This window comes from Photinus pyralis, unplaced genomic scaffold (assembly GCF_008802855.1).
Source record: "Photinus pyralis isolate 1611_PpyrPB1 unplaced genomic scaffold, Ppyr1.3 Ppyr1.4_LG4, whole genome shotgun sequence".
Taxonomy (NCBI): Eukaryota; Metazoa; Arthropoda; class Insecta; order Coleoptera; family Lampyridae; genus Photinus; species Photinus pyralis.
Window position 1 is genome coordinate 42389632 of NW_022170511.1, and position 23874 is coordinate 42413505.

Sequence of the window (23874 nt, forward strand, 5' to 3'; positions counted from 1 at the left end):
CAAATACGTTGGGCACGATACTTCTCGTAACGAAGCGCCTCTAGATACCAAGTGTTCATCTACAGAGTGATCATGAAAGTAGGTAAACTTCAAGGCGGAAAATGGGTGCCTCGTTACAGTACTAACAACATTTTTATACGAAATAAGTATAATTTTTCTAGGGCACGTCCAGCCTCCGACACAACGGAAATCTCGAGAACTCATTACTCTTGATCACTCTCACAATTCCAAAGATTTATTTAACAAAACCTAACTTAATGCTCGGTACGAATAGAAAAATGTATCTTGAGAACTCTTACATTCTAGGTCGTAATTTCGACAGTGGCTTTAATATAGGTCATTTCAATTGTAAGTGTGAATTTTTGGTGGTGGCTAACTCTACTTTAACTGGTATTTGAAAAACCTTATAGAAAGGTTAAACTCACTCAAACTACTTCTCCTTAACCATGAATAACGCTTTAGCTTCACTCGAATTATAACGTTCACTTTTATAATAATCTCCTAGAGCACTAAGTATCTAAACTTTCTTCTATAACAACTTTACAACCACCAAAACTGACTGTCTTTCTAAAAAAATATTAATTAAGGCTGACTGCCAAACACCAAAAAAACCCTTTTAACTTTTACGCAGCGGAAACGAGCACCTAATCGCAAGACCGGAGATAAACTTTTAAAATAACAAAATGCAATTACTTCCAGGTATCCTATAGAAAAGTGTTTAACTTCTTTATAGAGCTATTTAATGCACAACTTGTTTGTATTTAGCATTTTTCTCTATTTTCGAGAAAAATTTAATAAAATGTCACTAAAACCAAAAGAACGCTAATCATCTACAAAACACCCTCTGGCGCCTTTATTTTGAACTCCTCGTAAAAAGTGTATAAGACTTTTGTAGAGTTCGTCATGATACAACTTTTTCCACACGATTTTTAGTTTTCGAAAATATACAATTTTAAAAAAATCTAAAAAACCATAAACGTTTACAAAACGCTCTCTGGCGGTTTTATTTCGAAGATGCAACAGTTTTGTATGTAATATTTTTTGCTCCAAAGTTTATTTGTCAAGAAAAAGAGCAAATCCGACGAACGTTATATATCACCATTCACCTATCCCGGCGAAACGCGTATCTATGGTACATGGTACATTGACATTGCCTAACATTTCCCTATAGTGCCAATACAGTGTGCACATTTTAAATCATTTTAGGTTTTGTGAGTTAAGAGAAGTGTTTCAGGGTGCGGTGGTGATGTGTTGCAAAATCGCGCTGTGCACATTGTGAATATCTATTTGAAATTATAAATTAACATATGCCTTCTTAACTTTACATTGTAAGTAGTTCGTTGTATAATCACACTGTGCACATTTTAAATCGTTGGAAGATCGTTGAATGAAAAATAAATTCAACGCTTGTGCCTTAAGAGATGTTGAAGATTTGTTGTAAAATTACAATGTAACGAAGGTAAACTCTTTCAATCCATTTGACTGATTCGGTTTAAAACTTATCTTGTCCTTTTTAAAGTGGCACTCAGTATACAGCATAATGACCAAACTTTTTTGTGGCTTAGGTGTCAAAAAAGCGAAGTAAATACCTATCCTAAAATTGTACTTATTCGAATGCTAGATTGAAATAATTTGAGCCATTATCACAAACAATTTGGGCGTGAAAGCTTGAATCTCTATCGTAGAATCTTGTAAACTTTAGCAACCCGTAATTTAAAACTTTTGCATAATTTAACTTTAGATGGATAAAGGATTGCTGTATTAACTTAAGTTTAGAATTTACTGTGTAGTTTGTAATCAATGTTTCGAAAAGCCTTAATCACATATTAATGCAAATCAAGTTCAGTCCATTCAATTTTCTTGTTTATTCTTTATATCTGCTCATAAGAAGAGAATTGTGACTTTACGAAAAAGGAAATCGTCAATTAAAAAAAGGAAGCTGGCGTAAATTTCATAGATCGCAATTTGTGCAATAGCTAGCGGGTTTACCTTGTACAGATTTGGCACGCTATTGTGCTGTACGAAGTTTAATGAAAGCCTTGATTCAACGAAATGTTTTGCCAATTACTCATTCACTTATTAGTAGATGGATAATGTTGAAACAATGCACTTTATTGGCAGTGCTTTATTGCAATGTAGTACACTGCCAATTTACAACCGCCCACTCCACGGGCGTAAATGGATAAAAGCGCTTGCCTAAAGCGATTGTATGTTACAATTACCTTTATAAAACCAATTTTCTTCTACTGCATATTGCGATTTATACATCAGATACTAGAAATATATGAATTTGTGTTTGTTTGGTTTTCCAAACTAAACCGCAACTAGGTTATATTGTATTACAAATCAAAACTCATTGACAACTTCATAAACTAAATGCACGCAACAACAATCAAAGGTTAAATACATTTACATTGTGGTATTATATTATAGTAAAGTCTGGGGGTGGATCCAATTGGCTCCTGAACTGCGACCTTTTGGTCTTTTGTGCTCCCCGGTATTGTCCACCCTTCAAGAATTAGTTTTGCCGGAATTTCGTTTTTGGCCGTGTTATATGTAATACGGAGCCGGTTCGGGTTCTTCTCTATTTTTACCACCTGCTCTCTATTTCACTCTCACTCTATTTTAACATCCCCTCTATTTCTAAAAACGCTCCTAACTACTCTGTGGATAGCAAGTTCACAGGATTTTCTTGTTTGATAGGCACATTGGTATTTACTGATGGGTTCGGGTCCCAGCACCTCATCCGTTATGTGTTGCTCAATAAGCTTCTCCATTAGTTTTAGGAGAAACCACGTTATACTGATGGTTCCAAACGACTTGGCTTGGGTTTATGAGTCTCGTTTCGGTATGAATACCGTCCCTCCATGCTAGGTATGTGTCCCAGAGGAGCAAAATTTGCCCTTAGTAACGTACATAGTTAGAGGCTAGGGGGTCGAGACCTTGTTGTATCAGAGTAGGAAAGATCCCATCCATCCCTGGGGTGTAATTCGGTGTGAACCCCACTCCCCCGTGTTTTTTGCTCTATGAAAAAGCTTCATAGTCTGTGCCCGTCCTCCATAGACTCTCTCGTGTTACCAGGTTCTCCTTTCTTTTGCTGGACAGATATTATTGATGAAGGTCGGCTCATTGCCTACATTAGCTATCTCTAGATTATTGTTGATAATACTAAGCAATCAAAAATGAGTGGCATTACCATCACATCCGAGAAGAAGTTGCGGATCCGAGCACAAGCCCCCTATATGTCCCAGTATTTAAAGAGTGACAGCCCAAGCTCAGTCTGAACCATACCCTTATAACGGGAACTCTCTTTGCATTAGGTTTTTCAAAATTTTATCTATAAGTAAAATTGCATGTATACCATTTGGGTCGTTACCAAGGCAGCAGCGAACCTCACTGATGTGGTGGTTCCGTATAGCCGAGGTAAAAATTTGCAGTGTAAACAAAAGATGCTGGTTTAAATTGGACGCCAGTTTCAAAAATTTCGTTGGTTCCATTTTGGCCTAATATAAATAGCGAAGCGCACCGCGAACCAGATAGATGTGTATACATCTCGTCCGCGCGTTTTTAATGGTTCTAAAAGCAGAAGTAGTAATAGTGATTAATTTACGGTCGAGTTCGCGTGTAAAAGGCCGATATAATTATGAAACCTTTGAAACGTGGGGTTTTTCTCGATTTTGAAATTCTAGATAAACGAAAATTAATCAATTAACAAATGACGAGTTATTGTAATCGAACGATTTATTCTAATTACAAATGATAAATAAATTTGCAACGTAGAAATTAATCGGTTGTTAAATGGCGCGTTGATTAATGAAGAAGAACCAATCGTATAATTGCGGGGATAATACAAATATCTTTTTTATGGATACAGAAAAAATTTGGGTCCAGTCCTTTGTCACCACCAAAAGGAGACATTTTTAAAAATATATTTAGAAGAATTTTAGTATTACTTTCCCGCCCAGAAAATGTCGCGAGCTCTTTAGTTACTCGAAATTTAATACAATAAACTTAGATACTTGAACCACACAGTGGATGCTTCAGTGGTCCAGACCCGAATGTCCTCACACTTACTCCAGACTAACCCCTACCTATTTTTTATCAATTATTAATTACGCCCTTTTCAAGATAGCGCCTAGTTATTAAGGGACATATTCCTCTCCAAGAGCAAATTTTAGTGATCATACTCGCCGAAACCTTTAGGCTGTACCGTGTAGTCACTCACGCTCCGAATTCTGCTGAATTGTATCGATAAACTTGTAGCTGCGTACTCTTTTGCAAACAAATTCGACTAAGATAAGATTACTCTTCATTATCTGTGACTACCTGGGGCCGAGAAATTCCTTAAGCTATTCAGAAGGCAACGCGTTATAGAAATCAAATGACGAGGAACACACAATTCCATCAATTACTTACGGATTCCCCATCAGCCATGTAACTTATTGTAAAATTCAACTCTCTAATTTTAACACCTATGCCTAAAATGTTCAACCCTTAAAATCTCAAAAATTTCAGTTTTACTTATATTATCTATACAACATTCGAAAAAAAATAATGTTATTTAAAAGCGTAAAGAATAGAATCGCTCTTCGATACCTTAATTTAATATTCTCTTGATAACAGAGTCCGTTTTACGAGAATTCAAAAAAAGCTCACTTATATAAAAGGAGCCCATTTCTGCTGACCTGTCGTTTAATTACAGCGATAAGATTCATTCATCGAACTTTCTTCAACATTCCATTTCCTTTCGTTGTCACGCTAGAAATCCTATAACAGATTCCCCCATCTCCTTGGCCCTTCGCGATTTTTATATGTATAATAGTTTCCCATATAAAGGGGTCAATCGTAGTAACATCTGGGGACACTGGTGTAATAGGAAACTGATCTAGAGAGGGAGATTATTATTATGTCAGTTTCTCACACCTATCAGATATTTGGAAGATCTCGTAAAAGGGAATTTGTTATAGAAGGAAACTGATCAATTTACAATAATTTATATTCGTTGCCACTTTTTGCCGTTTACTGCCATTTTTTACCTAAAGTCATACTACACGTCTATTCTCTACATGTTTCTTTTACGTCTCCATCCAAAATATATGCCGCCCTCCTACCCTAGCGTACGATTACGTTAGCACTTTCTTATTTTCAAGAACAAAACAAATTGGGCCACATCAAGTAGTGTCAGATCTTCCTTCCACTTTATCACAAAACGAAAATTAACAACTGTTAATTAAATCAGTTCCGTCGTTACAAACGGAAGTCTCGTCACGATAAAAGCCACGACTTCCTATATCGGTAACATAACCCTTTCAACGCGACGATGACATGAACTTCATTGATTGCATCGTCTTTCGATCACGCATTTTGCCGTCTCATGTTTCATTAAGTCATCGTTCGCCCCATTCATTTTCTAGTGGTAAATCGTTTCTATTGACTTAAAATTTATTCAAAGAGTGAGTAAATAATGCCCCATGGGGGAATAACTGTTACTAATATTAGCTTTTACTCGTCCTCGCCCCTTTGCGTATATCATATGGGAAGTTTTCAAGTAACATAATATCAGAGTGAAACTGGTAATTTAATTTACATAGAGTGCCATTTCGGTAAGCTTATATCATCGTTTGCGATGGCACATCAATTCCGATATCCTTCTTTGATGTCGTTCTGTAAAAATATTTTGGTTTTGTATTACCATTTCTGTATTTGAAATTGACATTTCTGTTTCTTTTCAGGTATGTTCAATCGCTGTCGCACGGCTTAACGTAGTTCGTTGGTTGGGGTAAGTTTCAAATGATGTATGGATTTTATTTTTTGTGGTTTTTTTTGCTTTACTTCTGTTCTATGATTTTACAGAACGATCACGGCAATGTTGTTTGTTAGAGGGACCAAATTTAACCTCCCTTGCGCGTCTCATTCTTTTAAGTGTAGTAACCTCTTCCTTAACAAAATTATATCGCGCGCACTTCATGTCATAGATTTTCGAAGCTCATTCAATTATTTAATCAGGGTTGACTTTATTGGTGTTACCCATCGCTTTGGTAAATGATATAAACCGTTAATTGTCCTAATTAATTATTTATTTTTAAAAATATAGGTCCGTAAGGAATTTTTCGCGAAAAAAAAGGTTAAACCGCAATTAAACCATAAAGTGCTATACATAATTGAATTCAGAATAAAATGAGTTTAAGAATATGATATCGGATTTTTATGACCGTATTTAAAAAAAATGAAGTTGATGATGGTCCCGTAAAGATAAAACGTCAGATGCCAGCTTAAAGAGCATTGAAAGCTACTATGGAGAGTTGTCATAGGTTTTGCTCTAGTATTAACGCCAGAAAAAAATAGTTCGATTTTTTCAAAATATGGTATATCGAAAGCCAAATATTTTTTCAACGATTTCTAAAACGCTAACGCTAAAACGGTTGCATTTGAGTGCGGTGTGGGCGTTTGGAAATGTGAACAATAGTTTCCATTGGCAATAAATTAAAAACAAACTTCTTACAGACATTGAGAGATGGGTTTGTGGTCATTAGGAAGCAAATTGTAACAGATTACTTACATGTACAAAGGTTAGAAACTCTTCTTGTAGAAAATAAATTTTATTCTCTACGGCACTGGTAAAAATTGTACTGTAACAATTAATGTTTTGTAATGAAATTATTAATACCACGGCTGGCTCAGTAATGAATAAATTTTCACTAACTTTTACCTTATAGAAGGTTGGTTCTTTATCTCCACTTGAACTCCAACCTGAAAATTAAATCCCGATGCTCTAGTTTGATCATTCTCAAATAAATATTTATATCCCTATAGTACATTTTATTAAATTTACCTGCATCTGCATGCTAAATAAAATTTACACTAAGAATGGTATTAAGTACTGAACTTAAAATTACTTTGGGTTACTTTGAGATGGCAGACATTTTGAAAATTTACGTTAACCATAATAATTGTTTCTTTTATTTTGAATTAAAATTTGAATAATTTATTTACTGCTCATAATTTAATAGTACTTTGTGTACCAAGGCGGGAAAGTGGTTGTTTTCCGGGGCGAAGGAAGATATGGCCAGGCGAGGCGCAGCCGAGGCTGGCCACTTCCTGAGGCCCGGAAAACAACTTTCGTGCCGTGGTGCACACAATATTTTTTATCCTATACACTTACATTTAAAATTAATCCCTCAACAACGTCCAACCGCAAGCGCTTGAATTTAGATTTGCTTTAACGCGTCAACGTGCACGCGTTTGTTTTGTTTATTTCCACGTTTCCTGCTGACTACGCGAAAATTTTACGAAACGGTGCAATCTAAGTGGGTCCACGAGTATATTTTTTACTCGTAGATTTACCCCTTTCCCTTATAATACAGTTCAACGCAACTTCAAATTCTAGCGTGCTTGCGATTGAACAGTGCGGAGTCACCGAAGGGAGTCACGGTGCAACAGAGCAGAGGTGCAAGTGGAGAATACCGATCATGTGCGAACTGAGTTGACATTTCCGGCATTTCACTGGCGCGTGATTATTTCCTTAGAAAATAACGGGATTTAAGGGGTTGTAATTAATACCAGGCGCATTTGAAATTATTACTGGTCTTGTGTATTAACAAATGTGTTTTAAAATTGAATGTGTGTTTTCAGGGACAAAATCACACCGGTTACATTTTAAATCCTTCGCAGTATCCATGTCTTGTCAAATGTGAGATGCTTTTAAGACTGGATTTATGCTTGGCGACGAAAGCGCAATGGGCACACTTTAAATCCTTGATGATCTTGTATTTTAAAAAAATGTGTGTTTTATAAATACATTTATTCATTCCTTACAGTCACACTGGACACATTTTAACTTCGAGGTAGTCTCGTATGTTAAAATGCTACTTATTGCGGTTGCGGATAAGCAGTGTTCTACTTACAGTGCAAAGTATATCTTGATGTTAAATGTATTGACACAGATGCTCGTTATTGAAAGTAAATGGGAGATTATGACAAGTTTGAAACGTTTGAATTGGTCACGTGATATTGGGAAAGTATTCAAATTCACGAAACATTGATAGGTATAGGTTCGCGGTAATTAAATAAATTCTTGAATTCAGTAAAATAAAGTGAACATAGGGTAAATTTAATTATTAAATCAGTGTTGACGATTTTATGTTTCTTATTTAATTAAAAAGAAATAACTTCTTTGACATTTTATTACAACCGCGCCATCTAGCTTACATAAGGCGTATTTTTTTTTCTCGCCTAGCCGACAAAATTGAATTTTCTCGCTCCATGCGTGCAATTGTCTTCTTTCGCGTCCTCACACAGGCGAGAAAATGTAAGTTTCTCCTTGTATAGGATAAAAAAACTTTTATTGAGTGTTAATTTTAATTTTTATTTTATTTATCGCTTGCTATGTGTTTCTTTTGATTCAAATCCAACTTGGATGAATATAAATATTGCAGTTTAAATTTGTGAATTTATGTGACAAATTTTTGCATTAATTAGTTTAATTAAAAAGAACGACGATAGTTACAATGTCACAATGGGAAATATGTACTAGGGAAGACCTAATTTATACGAATCGACGTGCGGTTTAGTTAACTTGAAATTTGAGGCGAGAGGGAAGTTGTTACCTTAAAAACGCCAAATGCGGAAGTGGGATTTTTCATTACAATTTTTAGCGCATTTTTGTAAATTTATTTGTAAAATGGTAGCTTTTAATCTCACTTTGGCTGGCTGGCAGTAAATGCGTGCTAGTAGAACAACGCTTGTAAAAAGATGAGGAGTGTACCTGTACATGTTCCTATCGGGGCGGTGTAATTAACTACTTTACGAACGAGGCGACAAGATGTGGGGTCAGCCGCATCTGGGCGCCTTCTCGGAGCATGATATACTAACCTGGAGATTTTTCGGTTTTTTTTATCTTCTTCTACAATTTTTCTCCGATTGTTTTCAAACTGGTGTCGTCGGAAAGATCTTGATTTTTAATCGAGTCAGTTAAACTAATTTATTGAATGAGTAATTTAATGGTGAACCTTAGGACACAATCTTTTTAACAATGTAATAATGCAACAATTTAGGTAATAAAAAATGTTTCAATGTGCGTGTCTGTATCTTAAATTTTATTTTGACACGCTTTCTCGGTTTGTCCTGTCAAAACAATAAACTTCGGTTATAAATAATAAAAGGTATGACAAAGGGTGTCGTAAGTTTTCTTTTTTCAGTAGCTTCTAATGTTACCCGAATCTTCACATTTTTTCACCGGAACTTTAAACGTAAGAGGAAACTGGAAAATCCTAAGGGAAAATTTGGTTGATCAAACTCCAATATAATTTATGTTGGTTATAATTTGAGTCCAATTTTGGAGAGAGATCAACAGAAGGACGGATAAAGCGCATTTTTGATTATCAGTAATTCGAGGGAGACCGAGAGAGTTCAGCATTCTAGGTGTAAAATCTGGATCATGCAGGGCCAATTGCACGTTCTCAGTGGCGTACGTAGAAATTTATTCTGGGGGGGATTAAACAAGTACGTGGCACATACAGTCACCCAGTGCGTACTAGAAGGGGGAGGGGGGGTAAGAAATAGAAATTGGGTTGCAGGTTGCTGATGCTGGTAGTCATTTATCTATTTATTATTGTACAGGCGAAAAAGATTTGATTAGAACGGTATTTTATTTCTTACTGCTGACAGGCCCCTTTATTGCTTTTGCTTTAATTAGTCAACGAAAACTTTGAATAATAGGTATATTTGTGGGCAAAAACCCAATTTCGACAACAAATTCAAAGGGCTGTAACTTTTGATCTAGTCGTCCGATCTTGGAACTGTTTGGAATTATGGATTCTACAGGCCACATTCTATAAGAAAATATTTTTTCCGGTCGATCTGAGACAATTTTTTTTTCTGGGCAAAAAAAAGGCAGTTTATTACCTTCCTTTTTTACCAAAAATCGACTGCACCAAAATTTCTCGGCGAAAACACTTTTTCTTATTAATTTGGGTGCGTAGAATCCAAAACGATTCGTACTTTTTCGATTAGACGTCTCAATCAAAAGTTATGGGCAAAAAAATTCCTGTTTTTAAAATTTAAAGTTCTTATTTTTGTCATTTCGTGAAAGGCAGGACCTGCACCTCACCTCAGTAGCAGTGCTAAGTACCTGATACCTATTTGTTATTTTGGGCAGCAAGGTAGCGAATTGCCGATCGATGCCGAATAGCCAAATCGTTGACTGCCAACACTGATCACTCACTGAATAGTGAATACTGAATACTACAGAATATATATTCTTCGGGGGGGGGGGGGGATATATCCCCTTCATCCCCCCCCCCCCGTAAATACGCCACTGCACGTTCTAGATATCAATTATATTTTAATTAGTTACCTCTTATTTTTCAATAATGCGCACGTAAATAAATGAAAAAGTACGCAGTAGTGCATTTGCCGTTTTAATTAATAGTATATGTGGAATAGTCATAAAAGGGGTAATTTAAACGGGAAAGTGGGTATTTAAATTAAGCTGGTGCTTGAATTGGTACTAAATATCTCTCACATTGCACATAATTTCAAAATTAACTCGCAGTCTGAACTTGTTTGATGTAACTTTACAGAGCAGAAGTTGCGGTTGTTACAGTCCTTTGGATAGAACTTGTTTGGTTTACAATATCATTACTGTAGAATTATCTCAGTTTGCACTTTAATTTACTATTTGAGATAAATATCAAACAAACCGCTCAGTAAATCTCGCTTTACGAACGGAAACCAATCGTCGATTGATATAAACGTAAAAATCACCCACGCTGAAATGGATCGTGACAATTTTTACGGGTTGATAGATATTTCATCAGCATAGTTTGTGAGAAACATTGCGGGGGAGTGTATTTCCCGCCCCACAAACACCGACGCTCTTTCAATGTCATCGAGCGCCATCGGTGTTCAGACAGAAGTAACTAAAGTGAGTTATGTGGGTCAATTGCCCCTTTAACCGTATTCTTGAATGATCAATAACTCAAAATAATGTAAGGGGCCCGCAATTGTCCTCTTGGTGAAAGAGGCAGGGTGGTTGTAGCTAGACGCGTAAATGTAGAGGTCGACGTCATTGATTTAGCCGCGCTGACACATTGAAGGGTAACGTCCTAACAAGCAGACGGAGAACGCGACGACGCCCGGCGTCGACCGACGCCAGCTGCCTTCAGCTATCAGCCCCAACGTTCCACAAGTCTCTACATCATCCCTTTCCACTTTAACAGATTCCCTACCGCGCACATTTTATGCTTCTAAACGATTATTTACCGGTCGCAATTGATTTTCGCATTCACGATTTGAACAATGAAGACCTTTTCGTACGTGCCAATCTTATCTGCATCTGATTTAGAGACACCACCAAACAAATTACATTATAATTACCGTGGTATAAGATTACATGGGAACTCTCTTGAGCAATCATCTCCGCTTCGGATTAAATTGTATCTATTAACGACGTCTGCGAGGTAATTGCAATTTTTCCATCTAAGGTCGGCCTTTGCAATTAAAATCTGATCGATACACCTGTAGGTATTCCGCACGAAATTGATTAACACAATTAGAACTAGGTAATTAATCGGATCTTGTCGAGTGTACTTGGTTGGCCCTCCGGTCACTTTCGATCATCTGTAAAATTTGAGTTAAACGAGATGTTCAATTTCCAGCGACAAATTTCTTCCAGTTAGTGTTCGATTTCCTCATTTAGCGCCTTTGCTTTTTTTATTTAACAAATGAAGCTAGTCATGCAATCGTTATAGAAGAAGTTACGGCCCCGTGGGAGGTATCGAAAAACGACGCTAGCTTCATTCAATTAAAAGGTCGAGAAACCTTTTTCCCTTAGCTAATATCGTAAATAATTCTCAATCTTAGACAGATGTTCGCGGAAAGAAAACGGAATTTCGCTTCTTCTTCATAAATCTAGAAAAGCAGTGCGGCACTGCACGAAAAAATTATCAAAGTCCTGGTGTGAGATCGAAGGGACTTCAGCGCATTTTTGTGTGGCAGATCAGTGTTTTACTACCCAGTGTTGACTCCACCATCAATAAGATCTTGTCGAAGGCTACCACATTCATTTTATCGGTATCCGCTTCCCACTTCCCATGCACTCGCAATTATGAAGTTTTCACTCCACCATCAGAAAGATATTGTCGGGGATTACCATAGTCCCTTTGTCGGTACCCACCTCCGGCGTCCCGTTCACCCGCAATTCGCATTTTGGTGGATTGCGCTAAAAACCCGGTACTAAATAGTACTCAATGTTTGGGTACTTCTAATAGCTCGAGGCGACACGAGAAAGAGAGACCGCGATTCGAGCTCTAAGAAACTTTTGGGCGCCCAAAGTCGACTACCCCTCGAAGCGCGCCGTGTAAAAGGTGCTTCATTTCGCCCCGAGGAAAAAAAACAAAATTCGTTGACAAGATCTTTCCGACAACACCAATTTCAAAACAATCGGAGAAAAACTGTAGAAGAAGATAGAAAAAAACCGAAAAATCTCCAGGTTAGTATAACACGCTCGGGGTGGCGCCCAGATGTCGCCGACCCCACATCTTGTAGCCCCGTCCCTAAAGTTGTTAATTACACGACCCCTAAAGGTCACACTCCTTGTCTGTTAACAAGCGTTTTTCTACGAGCTTGCAATTACTGATAGCCAGCCAGCCAGCCAAGTGACATTAAAAGCTACCTTTTTCTGAGTAGTGAGTCGATACCTATTCAACATGGTGGATTTTCAAATTAGTAGGAACAAAACTTTCCCCACTTGGGGTTTTACGGAGGAGGAAAAGGAGCGGAGGTGAAGTCGCAAGGAGTAAGCTTGGGTCTTCCTGATTTATGAATCGCGGATCTTCTTTTATTAATGATCGACTGCCTAGACGGCAAATGATCGGAAAAACGAATTAATCTTTTTTGCATCACAAATAAGGGGCCATAACATGATGCGAACCAGTGTTTGGCAGGAATTAATAATCTAAAATTTAAATAAGGAACTTTACAAATCAACTCGCAGAGTACGTATGTACTGTGCATCTACATATCAATTATAAAAGCTTTCAAGCTTTTTATGTATGCGTTAGACGCCATCTAATACCAGAATGTGTAAAGCAGAAGAACCGCTATATCCATAATGAAGAGTTTTGAATAATAATTACACGGAAATCTTTGTAGCTGCGAGAATAACAATTTAAGTACCGCTAAAACAGATTGATGCCTTAAGGAAGTTCTCATGCCTTTTATACGATTGTGTAACTTTTATCTTTAATCGTGCAAATTTTACTTTCAAATAATCCTAATTTCAGCGCCCGCCGTCTAAAAATACTCTCCGGCGTACTTAGCGATACCGGCAATTTTTTTTAACGAGATGCGAGCTGGTGGACATTGCCAACCTAAATATAAGCGGAAAGGCATGTCCTCTGAATTAAAAAAGAACGCAACCGGAATACATATCTTGTTCGCGTACCGCTATTAACACCGGCTGCATTAAAAAAACCGACGGCTTAACAAGTCGTTACTGTTTTTTCTTGTCTTGTCTGAACGTCTCGACGTAGTTCCTTAATGATTTTTAAGTGCATAGATCAAATCAAACAAGCAGTTAATACGATTAAAGTAATGGGATACTGATCATGTCGAGATCGTATCAGATATGCCGCAAGGATCCAGTCTAGGACCTTTATTATTTATGCGCCAACGGTATATCTATTTTAAAAGTAATCATTTATCACATTATTGATGTTGACGAATTGAGGTTGTTGAGTTGTTCCGCTGGGAATTTTTAGGTCTAAAAGTGTTACGGATTTAGTATGCCATTTCATTTACGAAACGTAAATCACATCTTCTATGCGAAAACCGTCTTCCTTATTGCGTTTTTCATAGCAACCTTCAGTTGCGCAATGAATGGAATTTACCAATGCAAGTTGTAGTCTTCAAGTAAATCCGAGAGGTGTGACACTTAAATATTTTTGTACACCTGCTTAAATTAATTTTAAATGTGCATAAGTAATTTTTGTCAAATCTTTATACAAAGAATGTTTTTGCAAAAATCCTCAGGTATTGATTAGGAGTAGGTACTAGATCGAAATATCGAAACCGTTTTAGAAATCTCTCTATAGGAAATCTTGAAATTGATTTTAAAATATCCTTCTCCGTTGGATGGAGTACAATTGATTACCATATTGCTGATTTTATATCTGATATAAAACGTGGGAAACCAGAGAGCAGTGCAAAATTATCAGCGCAATTTCGTACAACCGTAGCACTATTTAATAAGATAAAAGATACGAAGAATCGCCTACGATTTTCAGTAGGGGAATTTTTTGCCACTTAGCTCGTATATTCGGAAACAAATAGACTAGTACCGTTGAGTGAAATTACTCAACGCTAGTACTGAATCGATTGACGAAGGTTTGACATCGCTGACTCTTTTCGTTCTCGACTTAGACGAAGAACAGACGGACAGACCGACAAAACCATCTCATAAGGGGAATTTCTCAAAAATTCTCCCAAAATTGTTCCTTAATTACATTTTTCGTTCTAAACATTTTAGGATCTACTTTATCTGAAAGCGATGTAATCTTAGATTTTGAAAATTCTGTAAGAATTTAAGTTTAGGAATCTTGGATTCCTAGGCATTTTTTCTTTAATTTTTTCAGTGGCGCTAAAAATGGCTTTACTTGCCATCTGGTATGAATTTTCGAATTGTTAAACTAAATGTGACTCTTATTACAGACTCACAACTTTCATTGGCGAAATCGGAGAGTTCCACAGTTTTTCAAATCTGTAGTAAAGTGTATTATTTAACTCCCCAAAATAGTAAGGCCCGGTAACTTTTTTACTCTTTAGTCAGTTTTTGAAATCGTGAAAATCCAAATCTTGGAAATATTTCACGGAAATGAATGTATGTAAGGGAACCCCACATTCACACTAAGCGCGCAAGGTACGAAGAGTACACATAATAAAATATCATTTTTGGTTATGGTCAGGAGCTCAGGCGCCTGCATAAAAGCATGACCTGTCTCACCATAACAACAATATAGGGGTATGTTCAGGGTTCCAGTTCAGGCCCGCCCCTTGGCTAGGACATAACCTGCCTCATGATACAATGTGCCCATTATGTATGAAATATAGTATATATCTTATTTCCCAAATAAGGCAGCATTCCATTGTTTTTATTTCAGAAAACAAATGAATAACGAAAAACAATTGAATTTTTTAAAATAGCAATGCACACTTTCATTAGGCTCATTTGATAGAGCTTTTTTTCTCTTTTCAATGACGTAACACGTTAGCGCCCGTGTAGAAGAAATTAATTTTTATTTCAAGCTTTTTGTGATAGGTGAACATGTTAAACATTCATTGGGATGAAACCCATTTTACTGCTAATTTCGTTTTGTCTTCAAGGTTTAATAAGAAACGTACACGTTCTGTTGTTTTATTTTGATGTAGGATATCTGGATTAATGTCATTGATCTAATTATAATAATTTTTTTGGAACATTTTCTTGGATACGGGTACTAACATGTTATATCATCGAAAAGAGAAACAAAATCTGTATCAAATGAGACTAATGAACATGTGCACTGCAATTTAAAAAAATTCAATTGTTTTTCGTTGCTCATTTGTTTTCTAAAATAAAAACAACTGAATGCTGCCTTATTATGGGAAATAAAACTTTCATATAGAAAAATGTTGTATACATTCGATATTTACCGCGATATTTACTATATTCCGTACATAATGGGCACCCTGTATAATACAGGGTTCAGTGGTATAATATTTGCATACAAAGTAGGGTTTAGAGACCCATCGCATAACAGTCTTTAAACAGCATTAAAATTCAAGAGTCATGAAAAATAATCACTTTTGCATTTATGCACAATAATCTAGTGGTAAAATACCAGTCTCTTGTATAGTCATAATAAACTTCAAAGGAGGGCAAACGGGATAATAAAATATTAGCCTAATTTGTACTCGAACATAAAAGGGGGAAAGGGAGAAGGAGTGGAAAATATCATCTAATTTTACTTGACTTCCGGACCAAGCGAAGGTAGTTCTAAAATTGATTCCAGCCAGGTGCAAATCATTTACAATTAAAATACAATCATGAACACGATTTTTTAACTAAACAAGGCCAAAGCAATCTCGAAGGGTTAATTCTATGGACCTCATTCAAGACCATTTGAAGCTCCTTGCAAGGCTTACTCCACTAGCCAACATTTTGGAACATAATAATAATAATAATAATATATTTGCTGTCAGCACATCATAACATGAAACAAACAAAAAATCCCAGACCCATCGTACACGCCGACAAGATAATAACTGAATTTTACAATGTCTCTCAAAGACTAATAAAAACGTTAAGGCTCTACAACAATCTAGAACGGTTTTGAAGACTCTCAAAGGCCTTTCTAGACTTGCAAGTCTCATAGGCGCTTAAAAGACTCGCGAAACCTCTAGCTAAGTTTAAGAGATTTTGTAACACTAAAAGCTTTGAAAACACTCTAAAGCATTTAGTAGGTTCTGAAAGTTCTTGAAGACCGTAGGCGACTTTTTAAACATGCTTAAAAGCCTTTAGATGCTCTTAAGAAATCAAGGTTCTTAAAAGTTGGTGAATCTTGGAGACCTGAAATTATGGTTTGTTAAAGTCCCTTAAGAGTTGTTAAAAACTCTTAAAGGAAAACAAATACTGCTTATTAATTGCTCTTAAATCCTTTTAAAAACTATTCAAGAAGGATTTTTAAGTCCTGTTAAGGAGTTTATTGACTTTAACTAAAATCTTAACACTTTAAGACTCCCCGTTATGCTTATGACACCTACGGTTTTTTGAAAACTATAGCTTTTTAAAGATTACTAAAAGGCTCTTCAATACTCTCAGAGGTTCTTAAACAATCTAGAAGACTGAAGAACAGGTTAGAAAGCCTTAAATGCGTAAACACTAATAATTTAGGACTGATTAAAGACTAGATCGGAGGGGTCTACGGCCAGTGTTTTTAACGTCTTATCTTAGAAGTCGCTCGCATCTTAATTAAAGACTAATTTGTACCCACAAAATTAGAATTTGTACCCGCTGGGGGTGCGAGCTGGAATACAAGCTAGCAAATTAAGCTTTTGACAAATGAACTCAATAGTTCGGAACCCTAATTTGTACCCAAGTTATAGTTTCGTGATTGTTAAAACAATTACTCAATTATTTAAACCATAATAAACAATGTAAATTTCTAATTTAATCTGAAAATTGCCACCTATAAATTTAGTAGTAATTTGTACCCACGGCGCCTACACGCTTTTTTTGGGAACAAATTATTTTTGTTGTCATTTACAAAATTGTAAGGTAAATTAAAGTACGACATTTTATTTACTTATTTACAATTAATATTTATAATAGATGCGATTTCTGAATCATTTTTCATAAAAACAAGGGTTTTATCAGCTTAGTCCTTAATTAAAAACACAATTTTTCCATATGTTGCGGAGATTCCAAAAACGTTTTTTCATTAAAAAAAAGTTGCTTGTGGGTACAAATTGGAAACCCAAGTTGCTCTATAGTTTCGCGAAGGTTCCCTTTGTCTAGTCGATTTTTGATTAGAAATCCCAACAATAACACACAATTTTTTTGCGGAAAAATGCTAGGGGGACAAATTAGTCCTAAATTCAAAACAAATTTCTCGAATTTCACAGAGCATCAATTTGATTTGGCGTTTTTTTTTTGCTAGAAAGACCAAAACTCGGTAATTGTAAAATCAATGAGAATTTGAATTTCAACCGAAAAATATTTCACTTTGGATGATACACGTCTTAAGAGCTCCAAAAGTTTTTTTTAATGAAAAAATACAATCTTACCTATAAGCAAAAGAAAAAAATTCCCTTATATGATGGTCTGTCCGTCTGTCGGTCTGTTCCTTGTCTAACTCGAGAACGAAAAGAGACAGCGATGTCAAACCTTTGCCAATCGATTTCTACGAGTTCCAAGATCAGTGCTAATAAATATGAGCCGGATCAAAACTCTAGTTTCCGAATCCGAGCTGAGTGGCAAAAAATTCCCCTACTGAAAATCGTATGCGATTCGTCGTTTTGGTTGGTAGAATTTTAAAGGTCTGTGTCGAATGACACAAAAAGGCACTGACACTTTATAATGAAGTTTGACCTAAAAACGGTTTGTGCTATTTAATATTTTTCGCCTTTCCTTAAAACATTTATAAGAAAAATAGTTGAATACATTTTTTGGTGGAATATTGGAATTCTGTCCACAGTTCCGCATCAGCCTACACAAGTTAGGTGTGCAACTATTCATTATACGAGTTATATGAGATCTTTTGCATCGATTTTTCAAGGAACTATTTTACAGCCCTTTGAATTTTCTTTCGAAATTGGTTTCTAGTCTATAACTTTTGATTGAGAAGTCTGATCGAAAAAGTACGAATTGTTTTGGATTCTACGCACCAAAATTAATAAGAAAAAGTTTTTTCCCGAGAAATTTTGGTGTAGTCGATTTTTGGTAAAAAAGGAAGGTTATACACTGCCTTTTTTTGAGGACCGAAGAAAAAATTGTCTCAGATCGACCGGGAAAAAACATTTTCTTATAGAATGTGGCCTGCAGAATCCATAATTTCAAACAGTTCCAAGATCGGGCTACTAGATCAAAAGTTACAGTATTTTAATAACTTATCAGAAACTATTGTTGATCTATTCAGAACTACATAAAGGTTCACCTTTTCAGGTAATGAGGTAATGATTTTTGATACCTTAGTTATCGGAACTCTTTCTAAGAAGACCTTAGAACTTCAAGCCTCCAGAACTCGAATTACAATTGCAAATTTTATAAATGAGGGGCTTAATATGCGCAAACTTATCATGTTTCAATTTAAAGCTTTCTTCCTGTAAGAATGCTGTTTTCACTTTTCATTTCGTCATTGTTACACTTGATTTGGCATCGTAAATGAAGCGCAATTATTTCTATACAGAATGGCGTTTTTTTTTCTGAATGGAAAAGAAACTTATAGTTAGCAATTACAATACACAACAGGCGCAGCCTACCTACAATGAAATATACGCATTACATTTAATTAGCAAATATTTTTCGTAATTGTATTTCCGCATGCATCACGCAACGTTCTCATTTTCTTCTGTTTACCGTAATACGCAAAGAGACCCGGTGCTCTACAATTAACATTATCTATCGAGAGGTAGGTAGGTTTCGTCTCACGTTACAAAGTAGACCTATTTGCGCAAATTAAAAGTTTACTACCGCGAGTTAATTACACCTCGAAAAACAGCTGCAACAAGTCTTCGGGTTTGTTGAGAACGCTGCGACCTTCCGTCTATATATGCAACACACCCCGTGTGACGTCAGGGTTACGTCTCTTTACCTACTTACGTCACGAATCTCTTCCTATCTGCTTAACATTTTTTTTGGCGCAATTGCGGTGTGGATTTTGGTGGGCGTGCGAAAATTCGCTTCAGTAATCTGAGGATGTTGTGCCGTTTCCGAGTGGTGGTGATAAAGCGAAAGCGGCGAAATGGTTTTTTAATGGTCGCACGTGTTGCAGTAACGTGTGTACGTGCCTAAATAGTCGATTTATTCTGGCCAATGCCACCAGGCGGCGCCACTTATCCAATTGTATTGAGCTTATCTATCAGTATTTCCCCTCTTAACAGATAGGCGAGTTGCATGGGGGCAATGATAAAGATTATGATAAAAAAAAGTAAAATGGCCGCGGTCAAGTCCGACATTGGCGCATCGTTTTGCAAAGTGCGCTACTGTTTAAATTACAGGCATTTGTTTCTAACCTGTCTCTGATCGGTGGCGCCGTCAAAGCAGCGACTTGCAAACAACGTGCGGCGAAGTCCACTATGTCAGGGAAGGAAGGTGGATCATTGGTGAAATCTTTAATGTAAGCAATGTGTGCGCCTCTCAGGTTTATTACGCACGGTAGTATTTTGATGAAATGACAAGTGCGTGCAATTGTGGCACTCGGTTGACGGGTAGTTCGATTGGTGAGAGAGAAAAGTGATTAAAACAAATGATACCGTGGACGTTATGAATTTTAAACGGAAGTTGTTACCGCAGTGTTATTCGTACTTTTACCAATGAAGAAACCTCGGTAAGGATGACACTATTAGCAGTATTTTAATCAAATTAGATTTTTTTAGGTCGGTCCTATTTTACTAATATCGTACTCGTAGGTGTCACTTGTTTAAATTCATTTCTGCACAGTTTCGCCAACTTTCAAATTAATAACAATTAAGAGTGTCAAATTATCTAAAAAAAAAGACGATCGGTGACGTTTCGAATCGCGCGACGTTGCCATTAATTGCACTTTACTTTAGTCCCCCATTATTTCCCAGATCCAACGGTAAATGCAAAACCTTAATTAAATCGAAAGAAATTAAAAAACTGGATCTGGGCCAAGGAGATAATTTATTTAGCAAAATGGACGATTTACTTGTGCTTGTTTTCATTGTCAACTTGTAGTGTCGTCTGACGTCATGTATAGACCTTGTTGCTTTAACCGCAAAGGGGTTATTCCGATTGTTAATCTAATAATGAGCAAATTTCGATAATTGAATCGAAGATATAATTTCGCTTCGAGCGTATCAAATTTGAATCATAGCTGGGGGTAATTGCGTAAGACTAATTTCCGGTTTGCCCCATTTTCATAAAACCGTTTGTCTCGCGTCTCTACCTCGGGCGATCGTTTTATTTGGATGGAAATGGGGAACAATCGATAAGGGGATGTTAATCTTGCCGACGAAATAAATACCTCGCGATATTGGTATTTATTGACAAGTGGCGTGTGCATGATAAGAAGCAGTAACCTAATTGAGTATTCTGTTGAGGTTTCATCGAGCGACTTTTCACATGAATACAGTGTAGCCACATTTCAAACTAATCTCCTCTTTCTTTCTGTAATGTGATATATTCCAAACGATCTCAGGTCTGGGAAATCACGAAAAATACCCGTTCGGTTTTTCCAAGTGAGAACATTGCATCTTGATAAAGCTATCTTTATTACGAAAACCTTTAGCGGGCACTCGTTCGAAGTTATCTACAATTTTTTCGTCCGTGTTCGAGAATTTCAGTAAGTAAATTCCGCCTGGACAATCCACGAAGTTATTCTGTCTTTAACACTTGTTGCCCATCTTCTGTATTCGACAGCCCGCCGTAGCGCTGGTGATTCTTCTGAACGCGTTCTATGCTAAATTTATGACTGAGCCTTGGAAACTTCCTACGGGAAGTGAAGCTAACAAGACAGATAATGTAATGAAACAGAGGACCCTTTTGTAGACGTAACTACAGCACAAAAGTTGAAGCAAGTGAAGCTGAAATGTGACAACAAGGGATTGACCAATTATATTTGCCCAGCAGACATACTCCAATTACCTATCGGACAATTCAGTGTCAATATAGTAGAGCATTATAAAGTATACTTAGACCATATTTGTGTATGGAAACTTTAAAAAGACATAAATTAATAACAAAATAAAACAAGATACGAAGAATCGCCTACGATTTTCAGTAGGGGAACTCGGCTCAGCTCGTATTCGAAAACCAGACTTTTGATCCGGCTCATATTCAATCTCGTATTCAATAGCACTGATCCTTGAACTCGTAGAAATCGATTGGCGAAGGTTTGACATCGCTGTCTCCTTTCGTTTTCGAGTTAGACGAGCAACAGACAGACGGACAGAACAATCAAATAAAGGGAAAAATTCACCGAAAAAATTATAAACAAGTGTATACTACTATAATGTAGATAATACAAATAAAATATAACATTGTGGTCGATAACGATAACTAACTACAATTAAATACTATAAAAAGGGACATTATTTCTCGTATAGTGCAATAATGAATGTCAGTGGCAATGTATGAAAAATCCTTATACATACCCACTAAAAATGGGCGATTTATATTAGAAAGACATTACAAGTATTACGTGAATGATATGATGGAACCGTGGATGGAACATTAAAGCGTTGTCAATATATGAAGACCATCAATTAAGTCATGTAATAGTTTGTACAGAAACACCGTAATATCTCACATCTCCCGAGTTCTCAACATTTACAGTAATAATAACTATCATAAAGCCTTTTTTGTGTTGCCACTTTTGGAAACAGTCCTGAAAAGCTTCTTTTATGATGTCATTCAGTTTCTTCGTCGCATTTGTCTTAATTTCGAAAATCGTCTCACATCTTCTTCCTTTCAAACTTTTTTTGTGTTTGGGGTACAAGCTGTATGAAGGAGCGAGGTCAAGTGAGTAAGGTGGGTGGGGAAAATGTCCCCTTAAAAAAAGGTAACTTTGGCAGTGCGTTTGGAAGTGCCGGGTGAAGAGTAGACTATAGATCCCAGTGAAAATATGGAAGTCGGAAGGGGGCAAGGGGACATTTGTCTTTAATAGATATACACGAGGACATACATTTATGGGATATCCCCTTAGGGACACCCCAAATTTTCTGCATTTTTCTGAATTTTTTATTTGCGACTTTTTGAAGCTTTGAGAATTAAACTTTTGCTCAAATTTTGCAAAATGTGAGAACGGCACAGAGTGAAATGTATTATTTGAAGCTAACCTTAGGTTATAGGTTGATATTTACACTTTCTTGCAGTATGGTGGTTCCAAGTGAAGTTTAGCAATAACTTTCTCTGTTTATTGTTGTTAATAATTCCTCAAATCTACTTTGGAACAAACCGCTTCTTAAATTACCTATCCCTAATTAATGAGAGTAATAATTGGTGGAAAATTTTGACCGTTTTAACGCTACAGTAATAGATTTATCAAGTTAAGTACAATATTGCGTGTACACGCTTTTAGGGATAGAAAAGTTAATCAACGTCGATAACAGATAAAACTAAATGAAAACGTACACCAAAATGATAGTGGGCTCTTTTTATGGGAATCTATTTATCTCTGCGCGTTAATTCGATTTACTAAGTAAACTTTCGACATAATTTGCAATAAATCGTCTATTAATTGAGTCGATTAGACACACTGTTGCACAAGTTAAAATAAACAGCATTATTTAAATAAACGTAACGTAATATAAATTGTGTGTGTGGAGTGCGCGTTTTAAAGCTGTGGAATACTGTCGCTTGCTAGACGCTCCTCATTGTATTCTATTTACCTGCCGCCCTTAGTTTGTGCGCCTTGAAACTTGACAAAAGCGTTTTGGGAACTTGTCGAGGTTTATTATTATTTTTTTTTCTTTTTGAATGGGCAAGAATGAACCCCGGCGGTATCGGGCGAAATCAATGAATGCCCCGACAAATTTAGCCCCAATAATCCTTATAATGCAGTTTCGAAGGGTTGCAGAAATCGTTTTAAGTGGTTTTTCGAATGCGATGCACTTTCTTGTAAATGGAAGTTGTCTGTTTAAAATATGTGCATTAAGGTCGGCGAACTTTATTCAATTCGGGAGTTGAGATATGGGGGTGAGAAATAATTCTGATAATTAGATCAGTTGGAATTTGAATTTCTATTGTAAAATTACTTTTAGTAGTTGTTTTGCCCAGTTAAGACCGGAATCCAATATACAGTACGTTTGATTTTAGCTGTCACAGCGGATATCTGTTAGAGACGAGGTTAGAGATATGACAAAATCTTATGGTAGAAAACTTGTTCTACATTAATTTTGTGTTATCTGTTATACCTAAATTAGGTGTGGCAAATAATTCAAAATTTTAAATAAAATCTACCAAATTTTATAACATATTTTGAAACGGTACAAAATTCTCTGTCTATCGGTATATATATTTTTGTAAGAAGAATGTGTGTAATTTATTACTTATAATTACTTTTACATAATAAACATTATTATTATTATCGAGATTATTATTATATCACATGCCATAGCTATCTTACAATTAAAAACGTAAATCGAAGTGATGTG

The 23874-nt window shown here is 36.3% G+C and overlaps 1 protein-coding gene across 4 annotated transcripts in view; it reads left to right on the forward strand.

Moving 5' to 3' along the window:
- Positions 1-23874, forward strand: part of LOC116168193 (AF4/FMR2 family member 1) — a 204294-nt gene that overhangs the window by 69060 nt on the left and 111360 nt on the right. For 2 of the 4 annotated variants that reach the window (XM_031483879.1, XM_031483878.1), the window contains exon 1: positions 19688-20084. The exons of the other annotated variants lie outside the window; for them this stretch is intronic. Coding sequence is in view for 1 of the 2 variants with exons in the window: in XM_031483878.1 (XP_031339738.1) it covers positions 20071-20084 (14 nt within the window). In the remaining variant the exon portion in view is untranslated. Of the gene's footprint in view, positions 1-19687; positions 20085-23874 lie in introns of those variants that run through there. 4 annotated transcript variants of the gene reach the window in all.